Consider the following 25,707-nt stretch of genomic DNA (forward strand, 5'->3'; position numbering starts at 1 on the left):
TCTGTAAGTGCAGATTAAAACTCTACTATGCAAAGCGAAAGCCATTGTAACTCCCTCCAAATAGCACAGACACAATGGCTTTCTTGAACTGATTTATTTGAAGGCTTCCTTTCCCTTCAAATTCACCGTGAAAACTGAAATAAAATAAAGCACGTTATAAACGTAAAAATAACAACATGCACAGCATGTGGATCGAACATTTTACCGAAGTAAATACAAGCAGAAATAGAGTCCTTGTGACACTTTTTAGTCTTTGTGACAGTCAGTATCTCTCTTTCTGCCTTCACATGGCATCAAAAATGTTTACTCATACCCGGAAGTAGCTTCCTTGCATCAGACGACAGACCAAACGAGACACTTCAAAATAAAAGTATGCCCACAAACTTAACAAAAAGGCATGAAATTACATTTTTAACCATAGTAATTTAAATATAGCCTTCTTATGAACTTTTATGCATTTTGATTTGAATTCCCTTTTTATGAACTTAACTTATTATTCGGTTTTTAGAGAAATAAAACAAATTATATTAATTATTAGTAGCAACAGTTACAGCCATTTATCAACAACACCCAGAAACGCCGCCGGTTTTGCTGGGCCCGAGCTCATCTAAGATTAGACTTAGACAAACTTTAATGATCCACAAGGGAAATTGTTAAAAGGGAAATTGTTTGATGGACTGATGCAAAGTGTAAAAGTGTTCTGTGGTCTGACAAATCCACATTTCGAATTGTTTTTGGAAACTGTGGACGTCGTGTCCTCTGGACCAAAGAGGAAAAGAACCATCCGGACTGTTATAGGCGCAAAGTTCAAAAGCCAGCATTTGAAAACCATTTTAAAATCTGCCATGCTGTTGAGGTAACTTTTCCTACGTTATCCACAACTTCTCCACTCTCTGCATCACTAATCTTTAGTTTTTCTCCTCACTCCGTGCATAAAAGTAACTAACAGTGGGACACCGAGATGACACAACCAAACTTGATATTTGATACGGTTACATGACTGTCTGTTTAGCGTGTCACTGACCACTTCCTGTTTTGCAAGCTCAGCATACCTTACTTATTCTTTCTGGGTTCTTCCGAATAAAAAAAATATATATACCGTATTTTCCGCACTATAAGGCGCACCTAAAAACCACACATTTTCTCAAAAGCTGACAGTGCGCCTTATAACCCGGTGCGCTTTATTACGATTCATTTTCATAAAGTTTCGATCTCGCAACTTCGGTAAACAGCCGCCATCTTTTTTCCCGGTAGAACAGGAAGCGCTTCTTCTTCTACGCAAGCAACCGCCAAGGAAAGCACCCGCCCCCATAGAACAGGAAGCGCTTCTTCTTCTACTGTAAGCAACCACCCGCCCCCGGAAGAAGAAGAAAAAACGCGCGGATATCACCGTACGTTTCATTTCCTGTTTACATCTGTAAAGACCACAAAATGGCTCCTACTAAGCGACAAGGATCCGGTTCATAAAAAGACGCAATCTCTCCATCCGCACACGGATTACTACCGTATTTCACAGCAACTGATATTCCTGTGAACCGCACTGTGGAACGGGAGCACGTACGGTGAATATTCGCACCACAGGGAATGAGAAGTCATCCTTCACTGTGGTTCTAGCTTGCCATGCTAACTTCCACCCATGGTGATATTCAAAAGGAAGACCTTGCCAAAAGAGACCTTTCCAGCCGGCGTCATCATAAAAGCTAACTCGAAGGGATGGATGGATGAACAAAAGATGAGCGAGTGGTTAAGGGAAGTTTACGCGAAGAGGCCGGGTGGCTTTTTTCACACAGCTCCGAAGGCGAACACACCTTCACTAAGACGGGCAGACAGCGCCGGACGACATACGCCAACTTTTGCCAGTGGATCGTAAATGCCTGGGCAGATATTTCGGTCACAACTGTGGTCCGAGCTTTCCGGAAGGCAGGATTCACAGAACTGCTGCACAACAACAGCGACACTGAATCCGATGACTTCGACGAGACGGAGCCGGCCATTTTTGGATCCCACGCTTGCGCAACTTTTCAATTCGGACACCGAAGACGAAGAATTCGAAGGATTTACGAATGAAGAATAACTTCAGAAGGTGAGCGCTATGTTTATTTTGTGTGTTGTGACATTAACGTTCGAGCAACATTATGTTGCTATTGCTCTACACCATTTTGAATTTTACTATGTTTGTGATTGCACATTTGCGTACATTTTGGGACAGAGTTGTTAGAACGCTGGTTTTCAATATATTATTAAAGTTTGACTGAACTATCTGACTGTTTTTTTGACATTCCCTTTCGCGCAGCGTAGGCGCGGCTTATAATCCGGGGCGGCTTATTGGTGGACAAAGTTATGAAATATGTAATTCATTGAAGGTGCGGCTAATAATCCGGTGCGCCTTATAGTGCGGAAAATACGGTATATTGTCGATCGTTTTATCAAACTAATTTATATTGATATTGATGTCATGTCTATCGCGATGCATCAGGGACGGCAGAAAGGAGGAGTTTTGAAGCCTGGACTTTGCGGTCTGGTGCCACAGGAACCTCTTGCAGCTCAATCCATCAAAGATCAAGGAGCTGGTCATTGAGTACCTCGGGGTGTGGGTGGACAATAAGCTGGACTGGACTGTTAACACGGACCACTTGTACAGGAAAGGACAGAACAGTCTGTACTTTCTAAGAAGGCTGCGCTCCTTTAACATTTGCAAAACACTCTTGTGGATGTACCACCAGTATGTGGTTGCCAGTGTTCTGTTCTACATCGTAGTGTGCTGGGAGAGCAGTACATCTAAGAAGGACAGGTCCAGACTGGAGAAACTGATCAGGCGGGCCGGCTCCACGATCGGTAAAAAAAACTGGTCTCACTGGTGACGGTGACAGAGAAGAGGACTGTGGAAAAACTACTGAGCATCCTGGATGATGCCAGTCACCCTCTGCATACCGTTATCAGTAGCCAGAGGAGGATAATCAGTGCTAGACTGCTTCATCCCAAGTGCAGGACTAATAGACTCAAAAACTCCTTTGTCCCACACACCATTAGACTGTACAACTCCTCTCTGGGGGGAGGAGGGTAGTAGGATGACAGGGGATGCAAAACAATTATTATTATTTATTTATACCACTATTTACTTTTTAAATTCGATCTCAATTCTGTACATTTCTGCTGGAATTTTAAATTTCCTGTGGGAACTCTCCTGAAGGAATTAATTAAGTACTATCTATCGATCTATCTATCTTATATCGTTTTACCGGCCCAGTCCTCGTATGTGTATACTGTGAGTGTATATATATATATATATTGTATATATGTGTGTATTTTTTGGGGGAAGGGGGGGGGCGCTCTCGGGGCCTGCTTGTCCCGGGGGGTCGCCATCTCAGGCTACTGCAGCCGACCTGCATGTCTGGGGTCTTTGGTTCCCGCTGTCCGCCGTCCTTCTGGATGCCCGTTCTTGGTTGGGGCCTGATGGGTCTTGTACGGACGTCTTTTTATTTTTTTCAAGATGGCGCCACTGAAATGACTGCCTGTTGCATTTGCTCTGAGCTCAAAATGATATTCTCCTTTGTGTTCTTTAATGTGTCCCTATTGTTTTCATGTGTTTTCACCTTTTTGTTTAAACCCCTTCGAGACTGTGCAACGAAGGGTGGCACTTTTGTGACTTCTGCGCTACTTTCAGTACTTTTTTGTGGAGTTTCCGTGGAGCTTTTTAGCCATGGTTCAATTGTTTACACCGAATAACAGTTGCTAGCTCTCTCCCACACGGGAGTCCACAGGCATGACTCCAAACGCTGCCATCTGCAGAAGTTATCAGACGACTCCGCATTGGTGGGTTGTGTGTCTAAGGGTAGCAAGGAATACGGAGAAGTCATCTGAGGCTTCGTTGACTGGTGTGCACGTAATCAGTTGCACTTGAACACCAGTAAAACAAAAGAGCTTGTGATTGACTTCCGGCGGTCAGCTCCACCACCCACGCCGGTGAACATTCAGGGATCAGATATAGAAATAGTGGACTCATTTAAATACCTGGGTGTTCACCTCAACAATATACTGGACTGGACTCACAATTTAAACGCTTTTATACAAAGAGGGTCAAAGTCGCCTACACTTCTTGAGGAGACTGAGGTTCTTCGGGGTGTGCGTGTCACTACTGCGCACCTTTTGGTGGCTTCTGCGGTATTCTATGCTGTCGTTTGCTGGGGTGGGGGCACCATGGTCAGAGACAGGAACAGAGTTAATTAACGGATTAAGAGAGCTGACTCCGTCCTAGGCTACCCACTAGACAGCACTGAGGAGGTGGCTGACAGAAGAATGCTGACCAAGTTGACATCCATAATGTCCTATCCATCTTACTCCATGCACAACACTGTGGAGGCCCCGAATAGCTCCTTCAGCATGAGACTGTTACATCCACTTTACAAGAAGGAGCAATTTTACAGGTCCTTTCTAACGCACTTATGTGGTTACTGTTGGGTTTTTTTTGTGGTGTGCAATACTGATGTTTTTTTTTAATTGTATTTTATCTTCTATCTATACATATTAGTGAGCAATATCTAGTATTTATTACTATTTGTTTGATTTTCACTACGCTTTACATCTGTTACTGTATGTAAAAACCTGCACTGCAACAACGTAATTTCCCTTTTGTAGGATAAATAAAAGTCTATCCTATCCCTATCCCATCGTGGCACTTCAGCAGGTGGGGTGGGTGGTTCCTGTGGCCTGTGCTAGGCATTCTTGAGGCGGCCGGATCGGTTGGGGCTGCCCCACCGTGCTCTCCTGGGGAGGAGGCTCGTGGGGGCTCGGATGCTTGTGGGACAGGGCAGTCTTCCCGTCCGGCTGCGGTGTGTTTCTGAGCCCCTCGGGGCAGGGCGCCCTGTCTTTCTGCCCACGTGGGCTGTGGTCTGTCACTGGCTTGAGGGCTGGCTGTCCCCGGCTTCTCCCGTGTCTTGTCCTCTGCTGGGCGCGTCTGTCTACGGCCTATCGGGCCCGGTTCTGTGGGTCCTCTCGCTGGCCGGCCTGACTGGGGCTGTACTTTGGCTCCCACACAAACTGGGAGACAAATATATTGTACAAACAAACAGGCATACAACAATATTAATATATTTAAACATACATTTGACAACTTTACTTCAATGCACACATGGATTTGAACTCACAATGTTCATGTCCTAGTCACGTGTGCAACAAAGTAGGGAATAGGATAATTGTTTTGTTAATATTCTAATCATCAGTGACAGAGCATGACATGTCCAGGAATACACTTGGGGTAAAATTTTATATGGAGTGCCTTGTCATTTAATAATTTGACATTTGGACTTCATTGTGTATGTTGCTGTCTGGAGTTGTAGCAGGTCCAGCTCTGCATGACCAAAGATCGTATATTGAGAGATGACAATATCCCACACAAAATATATTTGCAGTCAGTCATATCATCATCTCCTTGTTACTTAAAAAAAAAATACCAAGGACATGACCTCAGCGTCCTCAAAAGTGGCGCCGCCATGGTTGTGTTTATGCTGAGATGACTTTTTTGATATGGCAGACAAGAATGACGTTATCTTCCGATACAATGAAAGCGCTATAAATAAAACTGATGTTCTAGAGTTTCTCCACAACCAGGTTTGGTATATTACTGATGGGAACACAACTTGAGAAGAAGGTTCCAAAATACAAATCAAATTGAGCAAGTTGTTTCTGTCCACAGATAAAGCAGCAAAGGAAAGTGAAGATGCCCCATCCTCGTCATCCTCGCGCCACAGCGACTCACTCTTTGACCACTGGGGTCGTGACCTGGGCCCAGAAAGTCGCAGGGTTGCCCGTAAAAAGTTCCGCTATTACGGCTACAACAGTTTCCTAAGTGATCGGATCTCCATCACCCGACCCATTCCGGATTTTCGTCCAGACGGGTCAGCCAGACTTGTTGTGTCGTTGGATGTTTTTTTTTAAACTTGTAGTAACACTTTTCTTTTCTCCTTTAGCTGTAAAACCATGTGGTATTCATCTGACCTTCCTCAGCTGAGCATCATCTTCATCTTCGTCAATGAGGCCTTGTCCGTGTTGCTGCGTTCCGTAAACACGGCCATCCAGAGGACACCGTCCCACTTACTCAAGGAAATCATATTGGTGGACGACCACAGCAACAACCGTAAGGATTGATATTGTTTTATGTTTGTGCAACCTGCAATTTACTTAGCATTGTGTCTAATTCAAAATCGTGTGACGATTGTCCAAGTAAACATTTTTTTTAATCAATCTAGTTTTATTTGGAAAATATTGAGTTCACAAGGACTCCCAACCCCGTACAATAAGCAGCATTCCAAGAAGAAAGACAAAACAAACTCAACCCCACATGAGGAAGCACTTTGCAACAGAGGAGAGGAAAAACTCTTCTGTGGGACGAAGAATCGTCGAACAACAAGCTTTATTTGTTTCAACTGTCCTTAAATACCTTTTACACGAAGACCTTTACTCTTTGTAGTTCTAGCCTTGGAGCCGGTCCGTCTGGCCAGTCAATCTTTCCTTGACATTATTCCTCTGATCAGTTTGAGTCGGGTGACCTCTGACCCCTATCCTCTACTCCTACTTATGAGGGCTTCCTACCATATGTTGCTAATGTTTTTATTATCCCTCCTAAAATCCAAACCTGCATTCCTGTAGGATTCCAATTTACTGGGAGCAAGGGCCACCACTCTGGAGATTTTGTGATGGACATGTGCACTTTTGACCTTAGTAGAATAATCCTCTAAAGGATTCTGTGACCAAATACAAACACATGCCAGCTCACAATCATATACCATGTACCATAAAATGGTACATGGTATGTGAGTGTACAAGTGTACTTTTATAATTTTTCCCCATATCTCCACACAGTAGTTGAGGTATGGTAACACCAAAGAACAGTACAGAATACGCAGTGACTCTTGAATCAGAAATTATTTTGCTTTATTCAATTTTGAAATGTTTATTGCCACTTTGTTGTATATAATTGATGTGTGGTTATCAGCTCATTTAATTATCTATTATAACTCATATACATTTGTTTTATTGCATTATGCCAATGTTTACACTTTAGGGTGTGGTCGGGTAAAGATCCCAAGTACAGACCCTAAAAAGGTTCTCGCCCAAAATTGTATTGCTAAATCAACATAAAAACATTCAAACAGGATGTAAAACTAAGATAGCACTGCATTAGAAGATAAAAAAAAGGAAAGCACTGGGAACCGATAAAAAAAAATGGTAAACGATCAAGGAGGACGAAGGAAAGGAATCAACACAGCAATGTGTGTCACCAGCTGCGAGCAGATCAGAAACAACAATTATCCCACGTCCTCTTCATGGAGCCAGGGAGTATAATACCCCTAATTAGTGAGTGGCTACAGGTGCGCCTCGTGGCGCCATACTCTTTTTGTGTTTGACAATTATTTTCTTTACCTTTTCCAAATAACATTGTTTTAGTTTTACTTAAAGGGCACCTTTTATGCAAAACCAACTTTTATTTCCTAATGGTACCTGTTTTTGTGTATTTGGTTAAGTACCGCAAATTTGAAACCAAACCATGGAGGCATTGTGTAGATATTTATAAAACAATCTTGCCTCCAAACAGCCCATTTGGAATTTGCCCAAAAATGTTGACGTTTTTTGATTTGGTGACGTCAGAGGATAGCTCTATACATGGTAGAGATTTTGCCAAAGAGGTTTGCATGAGTCCGCCATTGTAGTCTGACACTGTATTCAATATGCTATTACATGTTATGAAGACCACAAGGAAGTGTTTTAAATATCCATCCATCCATCCATTTCTACCGCTTATTCCCTTCGGGATCGCGGGGGGCACTGGAGCCTATCTCAGCTACAATCGGGCGGAAGGCGGGGTACACCCTGGACAAGTCGCCACCTCATCACAGGGCCAAGTGTTTTAAATATAGAAAAAAAAATCATAATATGACCCCTTTAAATTAAAAGATAATCTGATTTTATTAAAAAAAAAATTTCATTACTTTGTGTGTTTCCCCTGTGCAGAATGCAGTGGTTACCTGCAAATAGTACAAACCCTGTTTCCATATGAGTTGGGAAATTGTGTTAGATGTATATATAAACGGAATACAATGATTTCCAAATCATTTTCAACCCATATTCAGTTGAATATGCTCCAAAGACAACATATTTGATGTTCAAACTGATAAACTTTTTTTTTTTTTGCAAATAATCATCAACTTTAGAATTTGATGCCAGCAACACGTGACAAAGAAGTTGGGAAATGTGGCAATAAATACTGATAAAGTTGAGGAATGCTCATCAAACACTTATTTGGAACATCCCACAGGTGTGCAGGCTAATTGGGAACAGGTGGGTGCTATGATTGGGTATAAAAACAGCTTCCCAAAAAATGCTCAGTCTTTCACAAGAAAGGATGGGGCGAGGTACACCCCTTTGTCCACAACTGCGTGAGCAAATAGTCAAACAGTTTAACAACAACATTTCTCAAAGTGCAATTGCAAGAAATTCAGGGATTTCAACATCTACGGTCCATAATATCATCAAAAGGTTCAGAGAATCTGGAGAAATCACTCCACGTAAGCGGCATGGCCGGAAACCAGCATTGAATGACCGTGACCTTCGATCCCTCAGACGGCACTGTATCAAAAACCGACATCAATCTCTAAAGGATATCCCCACATGGGCTCAGGAACACTTCAGAAAACCACTGTCACTAAATACAGTTGGTCACTACATCTGTAAGTGCAAGTTAAAGCTCTACGATGCAAAGCGAAAGCCATTTATCAACAACATCCAGAAACGCCGCCGGCTTCGCTGGGCCCGAGATCATCTAAGATGGACTGATGCAAAGTGGAAAAGCGTTCTGTGGTCTGACGAGTCCATTTTACAATTTTTTTTGGAAATATTCGACATCGTGTCATCCGGACCAAAGGGGAAGCGAACCATCCAGACTGTTATTGACGCAAAGTTCAAAAGTCAGCATCTGTGATGATATGGGGGTGCATTAGTGCCCAAGGCATGGGTAACTTACACATCTGTAAAGGCACCAATAATGCTGAAAGGTACATACAGGTTTTGGAACAACATATGCTGCCATCTAAGCGCCATCTTTTTCATGGACGCCCCTGCTTATTTCAGCAAGACAATGCCAAGCCACATTCAGCACGTGTTACAACAGCGTGGCTTCGTAAAAAAAGAGTGCAGGTACTTTCCTGGTCCGCTTGCCGTCCAGATCTGTCTCCTATCGAAAATGTGTGGCGCATTATGAAGCGTAAAATACGACAGCGGAGACCCCGTACTGTTGAACGACTGAAGCTCTACATAAAGCAAGAATGGTAAAGAATTCCACTTTCAAAGCTTCAACAATTAGTTTCCTCAGTTCCCAATCGTTTAGTGAGTGTTGCAGCCATGAAATTCTAAGTTAATTATTATTTGCAAAAAAAAATAAAGTTTATGAGTTTGAACATCAAAAATCTTGTCTTTGTAGTGCATTCAATTGAATATGGGTTGAAAATGATTTGCAAATCATTGTATTCCGTTTATATTTACATCTAACACACTTTCCCAACTCATATGTAAACAGGGTTTGTATTACCTTTCAGTCTTTTGTGCTTTTACAGATGTTGTTATTATATGGATTGTATATAGTGTAATGTAATTTTTTTGGACAATAATTAGTACAGAGCTCTGTCCACCATTAGCGCAGTTATAGAGGTTGATTTCCTTCGAATGCAGAAACAAATGTGGCTCTGATGCTACTGTAGCTTATATTTTATTTAGATAATAAGATGTACACTAAATTACACAGGTAGTCGCAGTCAGGGGACAATTTGCTGTAGTGACGCTTCTGCGACAAGATTTCTCCAGGCTGGCCAGTTTTGTCGCACTTTGTGGATGAAAATGCCAGTCCCGGATGTTCTGGATGGTGTCTGTCTCGCGTGTTCTAGGTCGACCTCTTGTACGTCACCAGTGGTTGGTAGAGTAACTCCTCAGGGCAAACGCTGCATCCAGGTTGTCAATCCGGCACAGGTGGTCAAAAAGACATAGCTGCTGTGTGAGGCGTCAATAAACAACTCTAGAGGTGGCTGGCCAGACCTCGGCTGGTAAGACGTGCTGGACAAAATCCGTGTCACGCAGCAACCCAAACAAGAATTTTTGTTATTTGGGATCAACCATCTCTACCTATGGTGACATCATTTCTGATTTCTCCTGCCGTCCTGCACTTGCCAGCTCCAACTTAGGCCCATTCTACACTAAGCCGGCTAAGGTTATCCAGGGTAAATCCCACCTAACCTTATCCTTGTCCACACACACACAATGGTCGTTTAAGAACCCTTACCCCCCTCCGTCAGCCGGCGCAACGCGACCTAATACGCATGCGCGGTAAATGCGCACGTCATAGTCACCTCCAGTGTTACTTTGTGTGCAAGTTCTTAAATTTAACTTATCTGAACAATATCCAGTGTTGTGGTGTTTCCATTAACTAGACTCCAGTGTGCTGTGGGGCCCTATTGTAGTGAATCACACCTGATCCATCATAAATTAATCAAATCTTTATTATACACGAAATTACACAATGTGACAAAGAACATTTGACAACAATCAATCTACGGATCTAGATATCTGGTCAGGACTCTCCTCATTGTCTTGCCTTTACCTTTATTGGTCATTTGTTTTTGGTGACTTTATATACTCTGGACCTAGACGTTGAGTCCGCAACATACATGGCGGACAATAACTAATCCAGTCTGTTTTGCCAGTCCAAAAGCATTCGCCGTTTTCCGTAGTCTTCCCTCGACGGCCAGGTAATACAAAGCACACGCTACCTTTTTCATCACATCCACGGGAGTCCGCATTCTGGTTGACTCTCCTTCGACAAATGGACAATGTTTTTCAGTAAGTAGAATCACAGCTGACCTCGACATTCGAAAGTTCTTTTGCCGTCTGAGAAGTGTTGTATCCAAAATAGCTGCAATCGCTTTCTCTTAAGCTATTCATTTGTGATTACCACAACCGTCTATACAGATGGGAGGAGAAACACGGGCATATTTCCATATTTCCAGTGGTTACCTCCGAGTTACGAAATCGCTTTATTATGAAGCTGGCTGTGGCGCGTTCTTTCTGACGTCATTCCCTGTGTGGGGCGCGGTCTTTCTGGCATCACTTCCTCTTCGATCTCAGTTTGTAAACGATCAATGAGTCCATACAAAGCTAAGAGGCGGAGATTGAAGAAATAAAAAATTGTCCGAGGAGGGGGACCTTAAACGATAGTTTAGTGTGGCTGAAATGGGGCTTAGGCTTAGTGTAGACATAACCTTAGCTTCCTTCTCTTCTCCTTGGAAAGCCAACATATCCACCCACCTCAAGATGCAGCTGTACAACTCTCTGGTGCTTCTAGTTTTTACCTACAGCAGCGATACACTGTCAACTGGACCATCAATGGTTTTGACTCCTGAGCCTTCCGTCATTGTCTCCAATTCTACTGATATGCCTCATAAGTTACAGACTGATGTGAAATGAGGTTAATTATATTTATTTAGCACTTCACATAGTGAAACCCATTATCTACATCTTCAATCTACATTTTAACCAGTGTGGGTGGCACTGGGAGCAGGTGGCCAAGGACACAACGTCAGTGACTTAGATGGCGGAAGCGGGAATGGAACCTGGAACGCTCAAGTTGCTGGCACTGGCGCTCTACCAACCGAGCCATGCCACCCCTGATTAGGCATATCAGTATCTCAAGATGTCTACTGGTGAGGCACTCGAGACTGCCAAGCAAAGACTCACAGCCTTAGCTACCCACCTGAAGAGGTACACAAGAGATGTCTAGGAAACTGTAACAGTACAGTGGTAGAAGGAGGCGGCACAAAGGCAGGGATGTCGCTAGCTTGCAGCATATTTATTGAAATAAATATATAAGAAGTGTGTGATTAAACCAAATGTATACAGTGTAACTATCTGTAGCAATTATATGAGGAGTGTTACCAGGTGGTGTTGAAGGTGCATGTTGAGATCGTTGCGGAAGTCCAGAAAGGGCAAGGCAGGCTCGGAGGTCCAGGGACAGGCAGGAGGTCAGGGGCTGGAGCGAGGCATCGCGGTAAGAGGCCAGGCGTGAGGTTGAGATCCAGGAAGGCAGCAGAGAGTCCAGAGGGCATCCAGGGAGACGAGACACACAGCTCGAAACCAGGGGATGACGAAAGACTGCTGGATGACGACACAGGACAAGACACAATGAGCACAACGGAGGGGAAACACAAAGAGTGAGGAAGCACATGAGCAAGGAAGCGAGAGACGTGTAAGGCTTAATGTACAGGTAAAAGTAGCTATTTTCTGACACTGGAACGCAGTACGCGCTGGCTTAGTGGTCGAGTGTCGGCCCTGAGATCGGTAGGTCGTAAGTTCAAACCCCGGCCGAGTCATAACAAAGACTATAACAATGGGACCCATTACCTCCCTGCTTGACACTCAGCATCAAGGGTTGGAATTGGGGGTTAAATCACCAAAAATGATTCCCCGGCGCGGCCACCGCTGCAGTCCACTGCTCCCCTCACCTCCCAGGGGGTGATCAAGGGTGATGGGTCAAATGCAGAGAGTAATTTCGCCACACCTAGTGTGTGTGTGACAATCATTGGTACCTTAACTTTAACTTTAACTTATGAAGGCAGGATTCTCATCAGCGTCAGGTATGTTGATTGCAGAATGAGGAGAGGAGCGCCCGTGGGCGTGTCCCAAGGCGCGCCCAGCGGAGCGCACAGAAGAGTGAGAAGCGGCAGGTGTTTGAACCGTAACAGAAAGGAGAATAAACATAATGTTCTAAACAACCTAGCTAAGGTATACTCTTAGTGGCAAGGTATTAAAGGTGGAACAGACCCACAACACCACTGCCCAATGGCTGGCATAGTTACTGCCACCGTCAACAGGACCATTATTGGTTTCGACTTCGCTGTGTTCTCCAAGTTCGCTGGCAACACAACAACACCACAACACCAACGTGAAAGACAGCTCTATATCCCAAAGCCAGTTGCATATATGAGCATCAAATGCAGCATTTTCAAAGGAAATACTCTGTGCCCGCTGCGGTTCTACATAGGCCTGAACCCCTCAGTCAGATCATAACCAAGAGTGGCTTCGGGTATCCTTTCTGAAGTGACGGATGTATTTGTTTCAATTTTTAATCTGTCACTGTCTACATCCTGGGTCCCTGCCTGTTTTAAAACCGCTACAATAATTCCCATCCCCAAACAGGCCATAATCTCATGCCTAAATGACTACAGACCTGTAGCACTCACCTCCATACCTGCCAAATGCATGGAGAGACTGATATTGAAACGGATTAAAAAGGCAATACCATCATCCCTTGACCCATATCAGTTTGCGTACCGGGAGAACCAATCGACCGAAGACACCATAGCTATTGTAATCCATAGACTCTTGGAACATCTTGAGCTTAAACACACTTATGCAAGACTGCTCTTTGTCGATTTCAGCTCAGTATTTAACACAATAAGGCCAAACAGACTCAGATCTAAGCTTCACAACCTTGGTCTGAACACCTTCCTCTGCAACTGGATTTTGGACTTTTTAACGAATCGCACACAGTATGTGAAAATAGGCGAGCACATTTCTGCCACGCTCACCATCAACACCGGTGCCCCACAGGGTTGTGTGCCAAGCCCTGTGCTTGTCACCCTCTTCACACATGACTGCATAGCCTCTTCAACATCCAATCTCACTGTCAAATATGCCGACGACACCTCGGTACTTGGGCTCATCAGTAACAATGATGAGACAGCATACAGTGCAGAGGTCCAAAAGCTGGCTTCATGGTGTGCAACTTTGTTCTTAACACCAACAAAACCAAAGAACTAATTGTAGACTTCCGCAGGAAAGGGCAGAACAAACACCCTCCACTTTTAATTAATAACAATCTCGTAGAAAGAGTCAAGCATTTAACATTTTTAGGGGTGAACATAACAGAAGATCTATGCTGGGACATTAACACCGCTTCTACAGTCGGAAAGGCCCAACAATGTCTTTTTTTTTTAAGGAAACTAAAATACGCAAACATTACGCAGAAATCAATGGTAAACTTTTACAACTGTGCCATCAGCAGTGTCCTAACTTACGGCTTTGTAGTGTGGTTTGCTAGCTGCACTAAAGCGAACCAACAGGCCCTCCAGCGAGTGGTTAAAGCAGCGGGGAAAATTACAAGGACGATACTCCCAGAGATGAGTGCCATGTACACAACTCGCTGCCTAAAGCGAGTACATAACATCCTGAAGGACAGATACCACCCAGCACATGGCCTCTTGAACCTGCTACCCTCTGGAAGGAGGTATAGATCGATTTGTGCCAGGACCACTAGAATGTCTCACAGTCTGTATCCCCAGGCTGTGAGACAGCTAAATGAACAGCCTGCCCCTTTGCTTCCCCGGACCATCTTATTACCTCACTCTTCACCACCTCAATAATTTTGCTCTGGACATTGCATTGCTGCAACATCAACGTAACACCCATCAGACATCTGACTGTTCCCACCCCCACACCCCTCTATTCGCAATTTTCTTGACAATACTAAACTGTAAACTATTGTCAACCTGCACTTCAATGCAGTTTCTATGCCGCTAGACAAAGCTCAAACAAAATCTTGTTGACATGTATTACTTAAGTGTTATTATGACAATGACAATAAAGGAATTGATTGATTGATTGATTGAAACAACAGCATTAGCCACTTCCTCTGCATGGGTAACGTCAAGCTGTATTCCAAGAAAGAGCATTATATTGACTCCCTAATTTTCCTCACAAAGCGCACCTGTACAACGAAAAGTGCAAAAGGAGGGCTAAAGAAACTGTTTACTGGCCTTGTATCAACAAGGACATTTAAAGTACCAGTAGAGTGGAAAAACAAGTTGCCTCTATATTGAAGCTATTATCATATACTGTATATCTGATGTATGACACCGAAACACCGCACCGATCCGCCTGTCGATCTCACGATCCACTCTTCCCCCACTCGTGAACAAGACTCCCAGGTACTTGAACTCCTCCACTTGGGGCAAGATCTCCTCCCCAACCCGGAGATGGCACTCCACCCTTTTCCGGGCGAGAACCATGGACTCGGACTTGGAGGTGCTGATTCTCATCCCAGTCGCTTCACACTCAGCTGCGAACCGATCGATCCGTTGTGGTGAAGAAGGAGCTGAGCCGGAAGGCAAAGCTCTCAATTTACCGGTCGATCTACGTTCCCATCCTCACCTATGGTCATGAGCTTTGGGTTATGACCGAAAGGACAAGATCACGGGTACAAGCGGCCGAAATGAGTTTCCTCCGCCGGGTGGCGGGGCTCTCCCTTAGAGATAGGGTGAGAAGCTCTGCCATCCGGGAGGAGCTCAAAGTAAAGCCGCTGCTCCTCCACATCGAGAGGAGCCAGATGAGGTGGTTCGGGCATCTGGTCAGGATGCCACCCGAACGCCTCCCTAGGGAGGTGTTTAGGGCACGTCCGACCGGTAGGAGGCCGCGGGGAAGACCCAGGACACGTTGGGAAGACTATGTCTCCCGGCTGGCCTGGGAACGCCTCGGGGTCCCACAGGAAGAGCTGGACGAAGTGGCTGGGGAGAGGGAAGTCTGGGCTTCCCTGCTTAGGCTGCTGCCCCCGCGACCCGACCTCGGATAAGCGGAAGAAGATGGATGGATAGATGGACACCGAAACACTTGCAAAGTTTGCGAGTAAATAGATGTGATCATAATATTATCAATCTCACAGAAATTGCCCAGCCATTTTGAGAGATAACCAGCTAGCCAGTCACGTGATCGTGTGATGTAAAAGGAGGAACCACAGATTCTTTCATCACCAGCAACAATGAAAATTATGGAGACTTTGTGAGAGCCGACAACAATTAGTTTGGGAAAAATCATGATCTAGAAAATCACTTTGTTGATGCTAAATATAAGGAGGATGAGTTACAAATTTTAGAAGCTCTGCTAAACAGATCCAGCTTTAGTGAAACACTAATCATCACATAGAAGTATTGCTAAGTGCTAAATAAGAAATACAAACTACAAACATAATAAAACGATAGCTCACTGTACAATGTCTGCTCTTATTTCAATGACAACTGATAGGATGTCCATATCTTCCCATTTACTGTATAAGAAGAAATAATCTTGATCCACACAAAGGGCTAACAAGGAAAAGTCTCCCTGCAGACACTGTCTTCGGTTCTGTGTGTTTGTCTTCATCTCCGGGTATTCATTGGATGTCACAGATGAACAACTTCTAGATTTATCGCTAAATCCTCCTAATATCCAGATGAGAGGCATGATTTATAATCCAGAATAATTTTCAGTAAAGCAGCAGAGGACTACTTAGCTGTGTGATATCAATCCGCCGCTAAAAATAGTTTGTCGTTAGCGCTTCTAATTTCAACATTGCTAATATTTGGTTAATTTTCAGGTCACAATATGTATATAGAGTCTTGTTGGCGGGTTTGCATGGTTATTCAGAGGGTTTTGTGGGCGGAATAGAGAGCCCTCATTGACAAACTATTTATGTATTTACGACTTAGAATGCATTAAAAAAAACGAAAAAAGGTGTTCATGTCATATAAGGATTTTGAGTGATATGACATATTTCTCTTATTTTTGCGTATTTCCAGTATAACTGATCTGATATTATGGTCAGAGTGCAGAAGCGTTACTCCAGTGACGTCAATCTATGGAAATTACCGGAATATTCAAAATGGCTGACTGAATTTGTGACATTTTGTAATGTTTAGACGCTATTTTCACATACTTTGTGAATTGTAAATACAATTGGGTATGGTTTAATGCAGTGGTTCTTAACCTTGTTGGAGGTACCGAACCCACCAGTTTCATATGCGCATTAACCGAACCCTTCTTTAGTGAAAAATACATTTTCCAAATTCAAGACAAACTTATGTTTTTGGTAACACTTTAGTATGGGGAACATATTCTAAGTAACAAAGACTTAATTTAGAGTTATTTGGACACTAGGAGAACATATTCTAAGTAATAAAAACTTAATTTAGAGTTATTTGGACACTAGGAGAACATATTCTAAGTAATAAAAACTTAATTTAGAGTTATTTGGTTAGGGTTAGGGTCAGGGTTAGAGGGTTAGGGCCAGGGTTAGAGGGTTAGGGTTAAAATAAGGCCATTAATAAGTACTTAATAATGACTAGTTAAGAGCCAATATGTTACTAATTTGCATGTTAGTAAGCAACTAATTAATGGTGAATATGTTCCCCATACTAAAGTGTTACTATGTTTTTTCACTGGTGCATAAAATGAACAGTGCATGAACATCACCTTCTTCAAACAACAAAACCAACACAGTGCATAAACTCACAACAAATTACACACCTGCAATCCAGTCAGCTGTTGCCGTATCCGTAATACACCGATAGGGAGAAGTTTGTATTTACACGATGAGTCGGGTGTGTATTGACCTCCGCCGAACCCCTGAGGCCGACTCACTGAACCCCTAGGGTTCGATCGAACCCATGTTAAGAACCACTGGTTTAATGGATACAATGAAACACAATTAAGCGTATAAAGTCAAATAGTTTTTCCACTCTACTGGTACTTTTAATAATGATTCGACAATGTTATGTGAAACTAGTAAAAGTACCACAGCAAAAAAGCAAGTGAGCCCATGTTGATTCTTGATCTTCTCACTGAACCTTGGAAGAACGTAGGCCCGGATTTGTTTCATTGTAATGACAAATAATATTTGTTGGTAGATTAAATATTAAAACTTTTCTAAGATTGCTCTACTCTCAAGTGCAACAGCCAACAATGTCACAACTCATGTCAAATTCATCTTTTCCAGACATGGAATACCAGAAACCGGGTTTAGTGACAATGGTCCTTGTTATAATAGTAAGGTATGGCAGCAGTTTGCAGAACAGTATAGCTTTAACCATGTCACATCCAGTCCTCAGCATGCACAAGCAAATGGCACAGCTGAAAAAGGTGTGCATATCATCAAGCAGATTCTGGAAATACCAACACACAGCAAGTCAGATCCTTATTTAGTTCTTTCGGGCCACCCGATTTCTCCTCTTGAATGTGGATTATCCCCAGCAGAACTTGTATTGAATCGAAAGCTACATACTGCTCTACCATGCTACACTTAGTTCAAACATGATGAAATAGAGACAAAACTGGAGAACCTGAATTTGAAGCGAAACAGTACTTTTACAATTCAACTAAAACACTCAAACCACTTGCAAATGATGACAGAGTTCAAAATCAAAATAGGTGGAAAAGCTGCTGTTCTTCAGGAAGTAGATCCAACATCCTATGAAATGAGAACTGAGGAAAGACACATGATCAGTCGGAACGGTCAAAGCCTTCTGAAAACCAAAGAGATATTACAGAACATTGACAATGATGATAGAATTAATGCTGTGCTACAAGCAGATGCAATGCCTGAGATGAACTGTGATAGACATCTGTAGACCAACTTATGCTACCACTATAATGCTATGTCAGTGTTACCTACATTGAGAAGATCTGAGCATCAAATTAAGAGATCAGTTTGACTTTATGAATTTTAATTTGAAAAAAAGAGGATTTTTTCTTTATGTGATTTATGTTTTTGAATTGTATATATTTGTCTACAGCACCTGTGTGTTTCAAAGAAAATGTTTGCATCTAGTTGCCTACTGTATCGTAGGTATGGTCAAAGATTCAAAGAAAGTGGGACAACATGATATGCAGCTAACTTGACTGTGATAAATAATGTGACCAGCAGGGGTACTCAATAATGATGTTCAGGTAAATTTAATTAAGAAGACACACTGGCTATTAGGGTTGTACGGTATACCGGTATTAGTATAGTACCGCAATACTAATGAATCATATTCGGTACTATACCGCCTCTAAAAAGGACTGGTCACCCACCCCACCGTCGTCGCCATGTCGTGTCATTGCTGGTTTACGAGAAGATGAGCATGTGAAGCAGTGCACACACACGGAGTACTTACAAGCAGACAGTGTGTGGACAGAAAAGGGAGAATGGACGCATTTTGGCTAAAAAACTAAAGATAAAGGTGAAGTTATAACACTGATATGCCCTCAGGAAGAGGTGCTTTAAGACATGGCTAGCTAGCTAGTGGCTAACATCAGCCGCAGTCTGCAGTGTTGTAGCTACTTCTAAATCACTAATCCTCGCCCCTATGGTGACAAATAAAGTATGTTTCTTACAAGTATCATCACTGCAGGACGAGGAATAGCTAAACATATTTCACTACACACCATAGCTCACCGACGTCACAATGTAAACAAACGTCATTGGTGGATCTACTCCTAACATCCACTGTAATGATACCAAGTGCAGGAGCGATGCTAGTCGATATTACTATGGTTACATTGATTCTTTTTGGCATCACTAAATCTTCTTTTGTTTTCTAAAAATGTATATTATGTTTATAAACTCAGGAAATATGTCCCTGGACACATGAGGACTTTGAATATGACCATTGTATGATTCTGGAACTACTTGGTATCAGATCAATTCCTAAATTTGTGGTATCGTACAAAACTAATGTAAAGTATCCAAACAACAGGAGAATAAGTGATTGTTACATTTTAATAGAAGTGTAGATAGAACATGTTAAAAGAGAAAGTAAGCAGATATTAACAGTAAATGAACAAGTAGATTAATAATTCATGTTCTACCACTTGTCCTTAATAATTTTGACAAACAATAGAATGGAAAATGACACAATATGTTACTGCGTATGTCAGCAGACAAATTCGGAGCCTTTGTTTGTTTACTTACTAATAAAAGACAAGTTGTCTAGTATGTTCACTATTGTATTTAAGGACAAACTTGCAATAAGAAACATATGTTTAATTTACCGTAAGAATTTTTGTTAAAAATAAAGCCAATAATGCAATTTTTTGTGGTCCCCTTTATTTAGAAAAGTATCGAAAAGTATTGAAAAGTATCGATATATATAATATGGATGAACTCTAATATTGTAATAGATGGAAAGCCTTTCTTTTGGAAAAATATGTTTGAAAGAGGAATCATTTTTGTCAATGATATTATCAATGAGAATGGTAAGATTATGAAGTATGATGAATTTATAACTATGTATGGTGATGCTTGTTCAAGCTTTTCATTTAATCAACTAACTGGAGTAATTGGGAAAAGATGGAAACAAATAATTAATGATGGAACTACTAAATTATTAGTTTGTAAAGCTCTAATAAGAAATTTGAGTTGGCAAAAAGGAACTAAAATAAATAGAACAATGTATAAGTTTTATTTAATACAGAAATCTTTGAAGGCTGTCCCATATAATACATATGGAAAATGGGAGGACTTTTTTGACTGCCCGTTGCCGTGGGATGCCATATTCAAACTAATCTATAAAACTACTATTGATGTGCAAAATCGTTATTTTCAAATTAAAATTATTTAGAACTTCTTACCCACGGGGAAAATGTTAAAATTATGGAATATGACAGAGTCAGATGACTGCCGATTTTGTTGTCAGGAGTCTGAATCCACCCTGCATTTGTTTTAGTATTGTCATATTGTGTCTTCGTTTTGGGTGGAAGTTGAAAAAATGTGTTTAAGGATTGGTTTGTTTATGAAGCTTGATGTGGTTTCTGTTATTTTGGGAGAGTTCATTGACAATCATGATTTAATCAATTTAATTATAGTACTCGGTAAAAGGTTTATTTTTAAGGCCAAAAACAGATATTCACTTATTACTCCTCTTTTTAAAACATTTATTCAGTATATTTTAACTTTAGAAAGTTACATGGTTGAAAACGATAATGATGCCAAAAAACATAAAAAAAAGATGGGAAGTCCTCAAAGGCTTATGTTGAAAGTGTAATTATGTTTGTAGATTATATTTTATCTGTTGTTGTGTTCCCTAATTTTGAGTGACCTGCACATAATCTGGACTGTACATATATATATATTTTTTTTTCCAGTGTACATGAATGAAGGTGTGTGTTGCTGAACCCGACTTGGACATGATCTGCACTGGACCTGGTTTTAAAAACCCTTTAAACAAATCTAATTTCATTTACAACCTGGTCTGGTGAAGATACGGTCCTTTTTTTTTTTTAGATAAGATAAATGAATATTTTCTTGGATAAAAAAGAAAGTAAAACAATATAAAAATAATTACATTAAAAAAAAAAAAAGAAATAGTAATGAAATGAAAATGTTAGTGGACCAGCAGCACATACAATCAAGTGTGCTTCAGGGACTGTGTCCCTTGCAGAAGTGTTGTCCATGTTGTGGACAGACTATTGGTAGCAGAAAGAAACAACCCCTTTTGTGTGAGTGGGTGTGTATGAGTGTGAATGGGGGAGGGAGGTTTTTTTGGGGGTTGATGCACTAGTTCAGGGGTCGGCAACCCGCGGCTCTAGTGCCGCCCTAGTGGCTCTCTGGAGCTTTTTAAAAAATGTATGAAAAATGGAAAAAGATGAGGGGAAAAAAATATATTTTTTGTTTTAATATGGTTTCTGTAGGAGGACAAACATGACACAAACCTCCCTAATTGTTATAAATCACACTGTTTATATTAAACATGCTTCACTGATTCGAGTATTTGGCGAGCGCCGTTTTGTCCTACTCATTTTGGCGGTCCTTGAACTCACGGTAGTTTGTTTACATGTATAACTTTCTCCGACTTTCTAGGACATGTTTTATGCCACTTCTTTTTCTGTCTCATTTTGTCCATCAAACTTTTAACGTTGTGCATGAATACACAAAGGTGAGTTTTGTTGATGTTGTGTTTTTTCTATGTTGATTTAATTTAAAAAAATAAAAAATAAAAAAAAGTATCGATATACATTTTGGTACCGGTACCAAAATATTGGTATCGGGACAACATTATTGGCTATATGACTGGCGATATTTTGATGCATTCGGTGAAGGAGGAATGAATGTTGGCGCGTAAGCCCGTTGTTCAGACGATGAAGTCTCGTCATTTATTGATGAACAACACAACAAATAAGATGCATTGAACAATATACAGCTGCAAATCTCATGTTCTTCTCTCCAGTGGAACTAAAAGAACACCTGCAGAGTTTTGTGGACGAGATGAATGCTCAACGAGGTCCAGAGTTCATCAAAATTGTCCATCATGAAAAACAAGAGGGACTGATTCGGTCCAGAGTCAGCGGGTGGAGGATCGCTTCAGCCCCCGTGGTTGCTCTGTTTGATGCAAATGTGGAGTTTAACACTGGATGGTGAGTTTACATACACTTTACACATTCTTACATTCACTTCATGTTCACTTTACACATTTACTCTTTACCTATTGTTCACAAGTTTACATACACCTTACAAATCTACTGTACATACTGTACACTTCAAAAAGGTACATACTTTTCCCAAGTTTACATACTGTACACTTCACAGCTTTACATTCACCTCACAAGGTGTGAATGAATGATGGGTTCCCACTTCTCTGTGAGCGCTTTGAGTGTCTAATAATAGAAAAGCGCGATATAAAATCTAATCCATTATTATTATTATTATTACAAGTGTATGCGCACTTCACACATTTACATAAACTTTACATGTTTGCAAATACTTCACAGGTTTACATACTGTACACTTTACAGGTTTACATACACTTGACAAACAACTCACAAGTTAGTAAACAGTTTACAAGTTTGCATACAACTACCGTATTTTCCGCACTATAAGGCGCACCTAAAAACCACAAATTTTCTCAAAAGCTAACAGTGCGCCTTATAACCCGGTGCGCTTTATTACGATTCATTTTCATAAAGTTTCGATCTCGCAACTTCGGTAAACAGCCGCCATCTTTTTTCCCGGTAGAACAGGAAGCGCTTCTTCTTCTACGCAAGCAACCGCCAAGGTAAGCACCCGCCCCCATAGAACAGGAAGCGCTTCTTCTTCTACTGTAAGCTACCGCCCGCCCCCGGAAGAAGAAGAAAAAACGCGCGGATATCACCGTACGCTTCATTTCCTGTTTACATCTGTAAAGACCACAAAATGGCTCCTACTAAGCGATCCGGTTCATAAAAAGACGCAATCTCTCCATCCGCACACGGATTACTACCGTATTTCACAGCAACTGATATTCCTGTGAACCGCACTGTGGAACGGGAGCACGTACGGTGAATATTCGCACCACAGGGAATGAGAAGTCATCCTTCACTGTGGTTCTAGCTTGCCATGCTAACTTCCACCCATGGTGATATTCAAAAGGAAGACCTTGCCAAAAGAGACCTTTCCAGCCGGCGTCATCATAAAAGCTAACTCGAAGGGATGGATGGATGAAGAAAAGATGAGCGAGTGGTTAAGGGAAGTTTACGCGAAGAGGCCGGGTGGCTTTTTTCACACAGCTCCGAAGGCGAACACACCTTCACTAAGACGGGCAGACAGCGCCGGACGACATACGCCAACATTTGCCAGTGGATCGTAAATGCCTGGGCAGATATTTCGGTCACAACTGTGGTCCGAGCTTTCCGGAAGGCAGGATTCACAGAACAACAGCGACACTGACTCCGATGACTTCGACGAGACGGAACCGGCCATTTTGGATACCACGCTTGCGCAACTTTTCAATTCGGACACCGAAGACGAAGAATTCGAAGGATTTACGAATGAAGAATAACTTCAGAAGGTGAGCGCTATGTTTATTTTGTGTGTTGTGACATTAACGTTCGAGCAACATTATGTTACTATTGCTCTACACCATTTTGAATTTTACTATGTTTGTGATTGCACATTTGCGTACATTTTGGGACAGAGTTGTTAGAACGCTGGTTTTCAATATATTATTAAAGTTTGACTGAACTATCTGACTGTTTTTTTGACATTCACTTTAGCGCAGCGTTTTTTTGACATTCACTTTAGCGCAGCGTAGGCGCGGCTTATAGTCCGGGGCGGCTTATTGGTGGACAAAATTATGAAATATGTAATTCATAGAAGGTGCGGCTAATAATCCGGTGCGCCTTATAGTGCGGAAAATACGGTAGATGAAGCAATTTCTGTAGAAATTGTGTGTGAATACTCTAATGATGAAGCTGAACTTAAATGCTGATGGAATGTAAAACGAATGTAAGAATAGTTTGCATGACGAAACGGTTTGAACAACTGAAGAGCTGACACTGACCTAAAATACTATTTAAACGTATGAAAAATGTAGAAATAATTGTATTGTTGAAATTGTTTAAGTGTTGAAATGGTTTGAATGTTGAAATAGTTTGAATGTTGAAATGGTTTGAATGTTGAAGAGCTGACGCTGAACTGAAATTTTAGTGGAATGTAGAAATGGTTTGAAAGTTGAAATAGTTTAAAGGTTAAAAATGGTTTAAGAGGTGAAGAGTAGAAACTGTACTAAAATGTATTATGTATCTTGAAACGCTAACTGTTGGTATAGTTAGAAGAGTTAGTATGCCGCAAGAGGTTACAAAGTAATATAATCTTTATATTTGTGCTCTACATATATCCTGTTAGCCAAAATGCTGGCATAAAATGTATCATGCTAACAGGAGAAAAGCTAGCATTCTTTTAATGTGGCACCAAGTAGCAAAATCCATGATTATTAGGTTAAAAGGTATAAAATGTGCTAAAAATGCTAGCGTGCTAACATTTTATGCTAACGATGGCAGTCAAATAGGTAGTAGCAATCGGTTGAGAAATGTTTAAATAGTGAAGGTTTGAAAAATGTTACATTCATTTTAATGGGAAGTTCTTGGTAAATATAACATTTCAGGAAAAGTGGGAATTTTTTGAAGGTAATAAAACACTTGAATTTCCTGAATGAGCTGAATAGGTTGGTGTTGGAATTATTTGAATCAGTTAGGAAATGTTTTAGTAGTGACAATTTATATTGGAGAATTAGGGTTGCAGAATTCCAGAAATTCCAGGAAAACCAGAATTTGGCTTAGAATTTGGACAAGTGTTAGTTTCAATGTCCAGGATGGGTGGAATGTGGTCCGCTTGTCCCTTTCGGGGTCGCGGGAGGTGCTGGAGCCTATCTCAGCTGCATTCGGGTGGAAGGCGGGGTACACCCTGGACAAGTCGCCACCTCATCGCAGGGCCAACACAGACAGATAGAATTTCCCCCAGGGATCAATCATCCATCCATCCATTTTCTACCGCTTATTCCCTTTTGGGGTCGCGGGGGGCGCTGGAGCCTATCTCAGCTACAATCGGGCGGAAGGGGGAGTACACCCTGGACAAGTCGCCACCTCATCGCAGGGCCAACACAGATAAACAGACAACATTCACACTCACATTTACACACTAGGGCCAATTTAGTGTTGCCAATCAATCAACCTATATAATCCCATTCAGTTCAATTGGAATTTCGGGAAAACTTGGAATTGAAAAAAAATATATAAATAGCTAAATTAGTTGCCTCTGGAATTGTTTGAATTGGTCGAGAAATGTTGAAGTAGTAACCATTTTGAATTGAGACATGGTATTACGGAATTCCTGGAATTTCGGCAAAACAATACATGTTTACGGTTTAAAAACCAACTTAGTTTTTTGTCCTGACTAAGAGGAATGTGAAAAAGGTGGAAGGAGAAGTCGAAAGAAAAAAGGGTGAAAATAGGGCTTGGAAAACCAGGAATTTTTGGAATTCTTTGGAACTTGAAAAAATAATAGTTTGAATTTCCGGGATGAGTTGAATGGGTTGAAGGTAGAATGGTCTGAATACTTCTAAAAATCTG

The 25,707-nt window shown here is 41.6% G+C and overlaps 1 protein-coding gene across 2 annotated transcripts in view; it reads left to right on the forward strand.

The window, feature by feature from the left end:
- LOC133575122 (polypeptide N-acetylgalactosaminyltransferase 18-like) overlaps nt 1-25,707 on the forward strand; it is a 247,859-nt gene that overhangs the window by 93,375 nt on the left and 128,777 nt on the right. For both annotated transcript variants that reach the window (XM_061927597.2, XM_061927598.2), the window contains exons 2-4: nt 5,693-5,894; nt 5,967-6,133; nt 22,053-22,239. In XM_061927597.2, coding sequence (XP_061783581.1) covers nt 5,693-5,894; nt 5,967-6,133; nt 22,053-22,239 — 556 coding nt within the window. The remainder of the gene's footprint in view (nt 1-5,692; nt 5,895-5,966; nt 6,134-22,052; nt 22,240-25,707) is intronic.

This window comes from Nerophis lumbriciformis, linkage group LG35 (genome assembly GCF_033978685.3).
Source record: "Nerophis lumbriciformis linkage group LG35, RoL_Nlum_v2.1, whole genome shotgun sequence".
NCBI classification, from domain to species: domain Eukaryota; kingdom Metazoa; phylum Chordata; class Actinopteri; order Syngnathiformes; family Syngnathidae; genus Nerophis; species Nerophis lumbriciformis.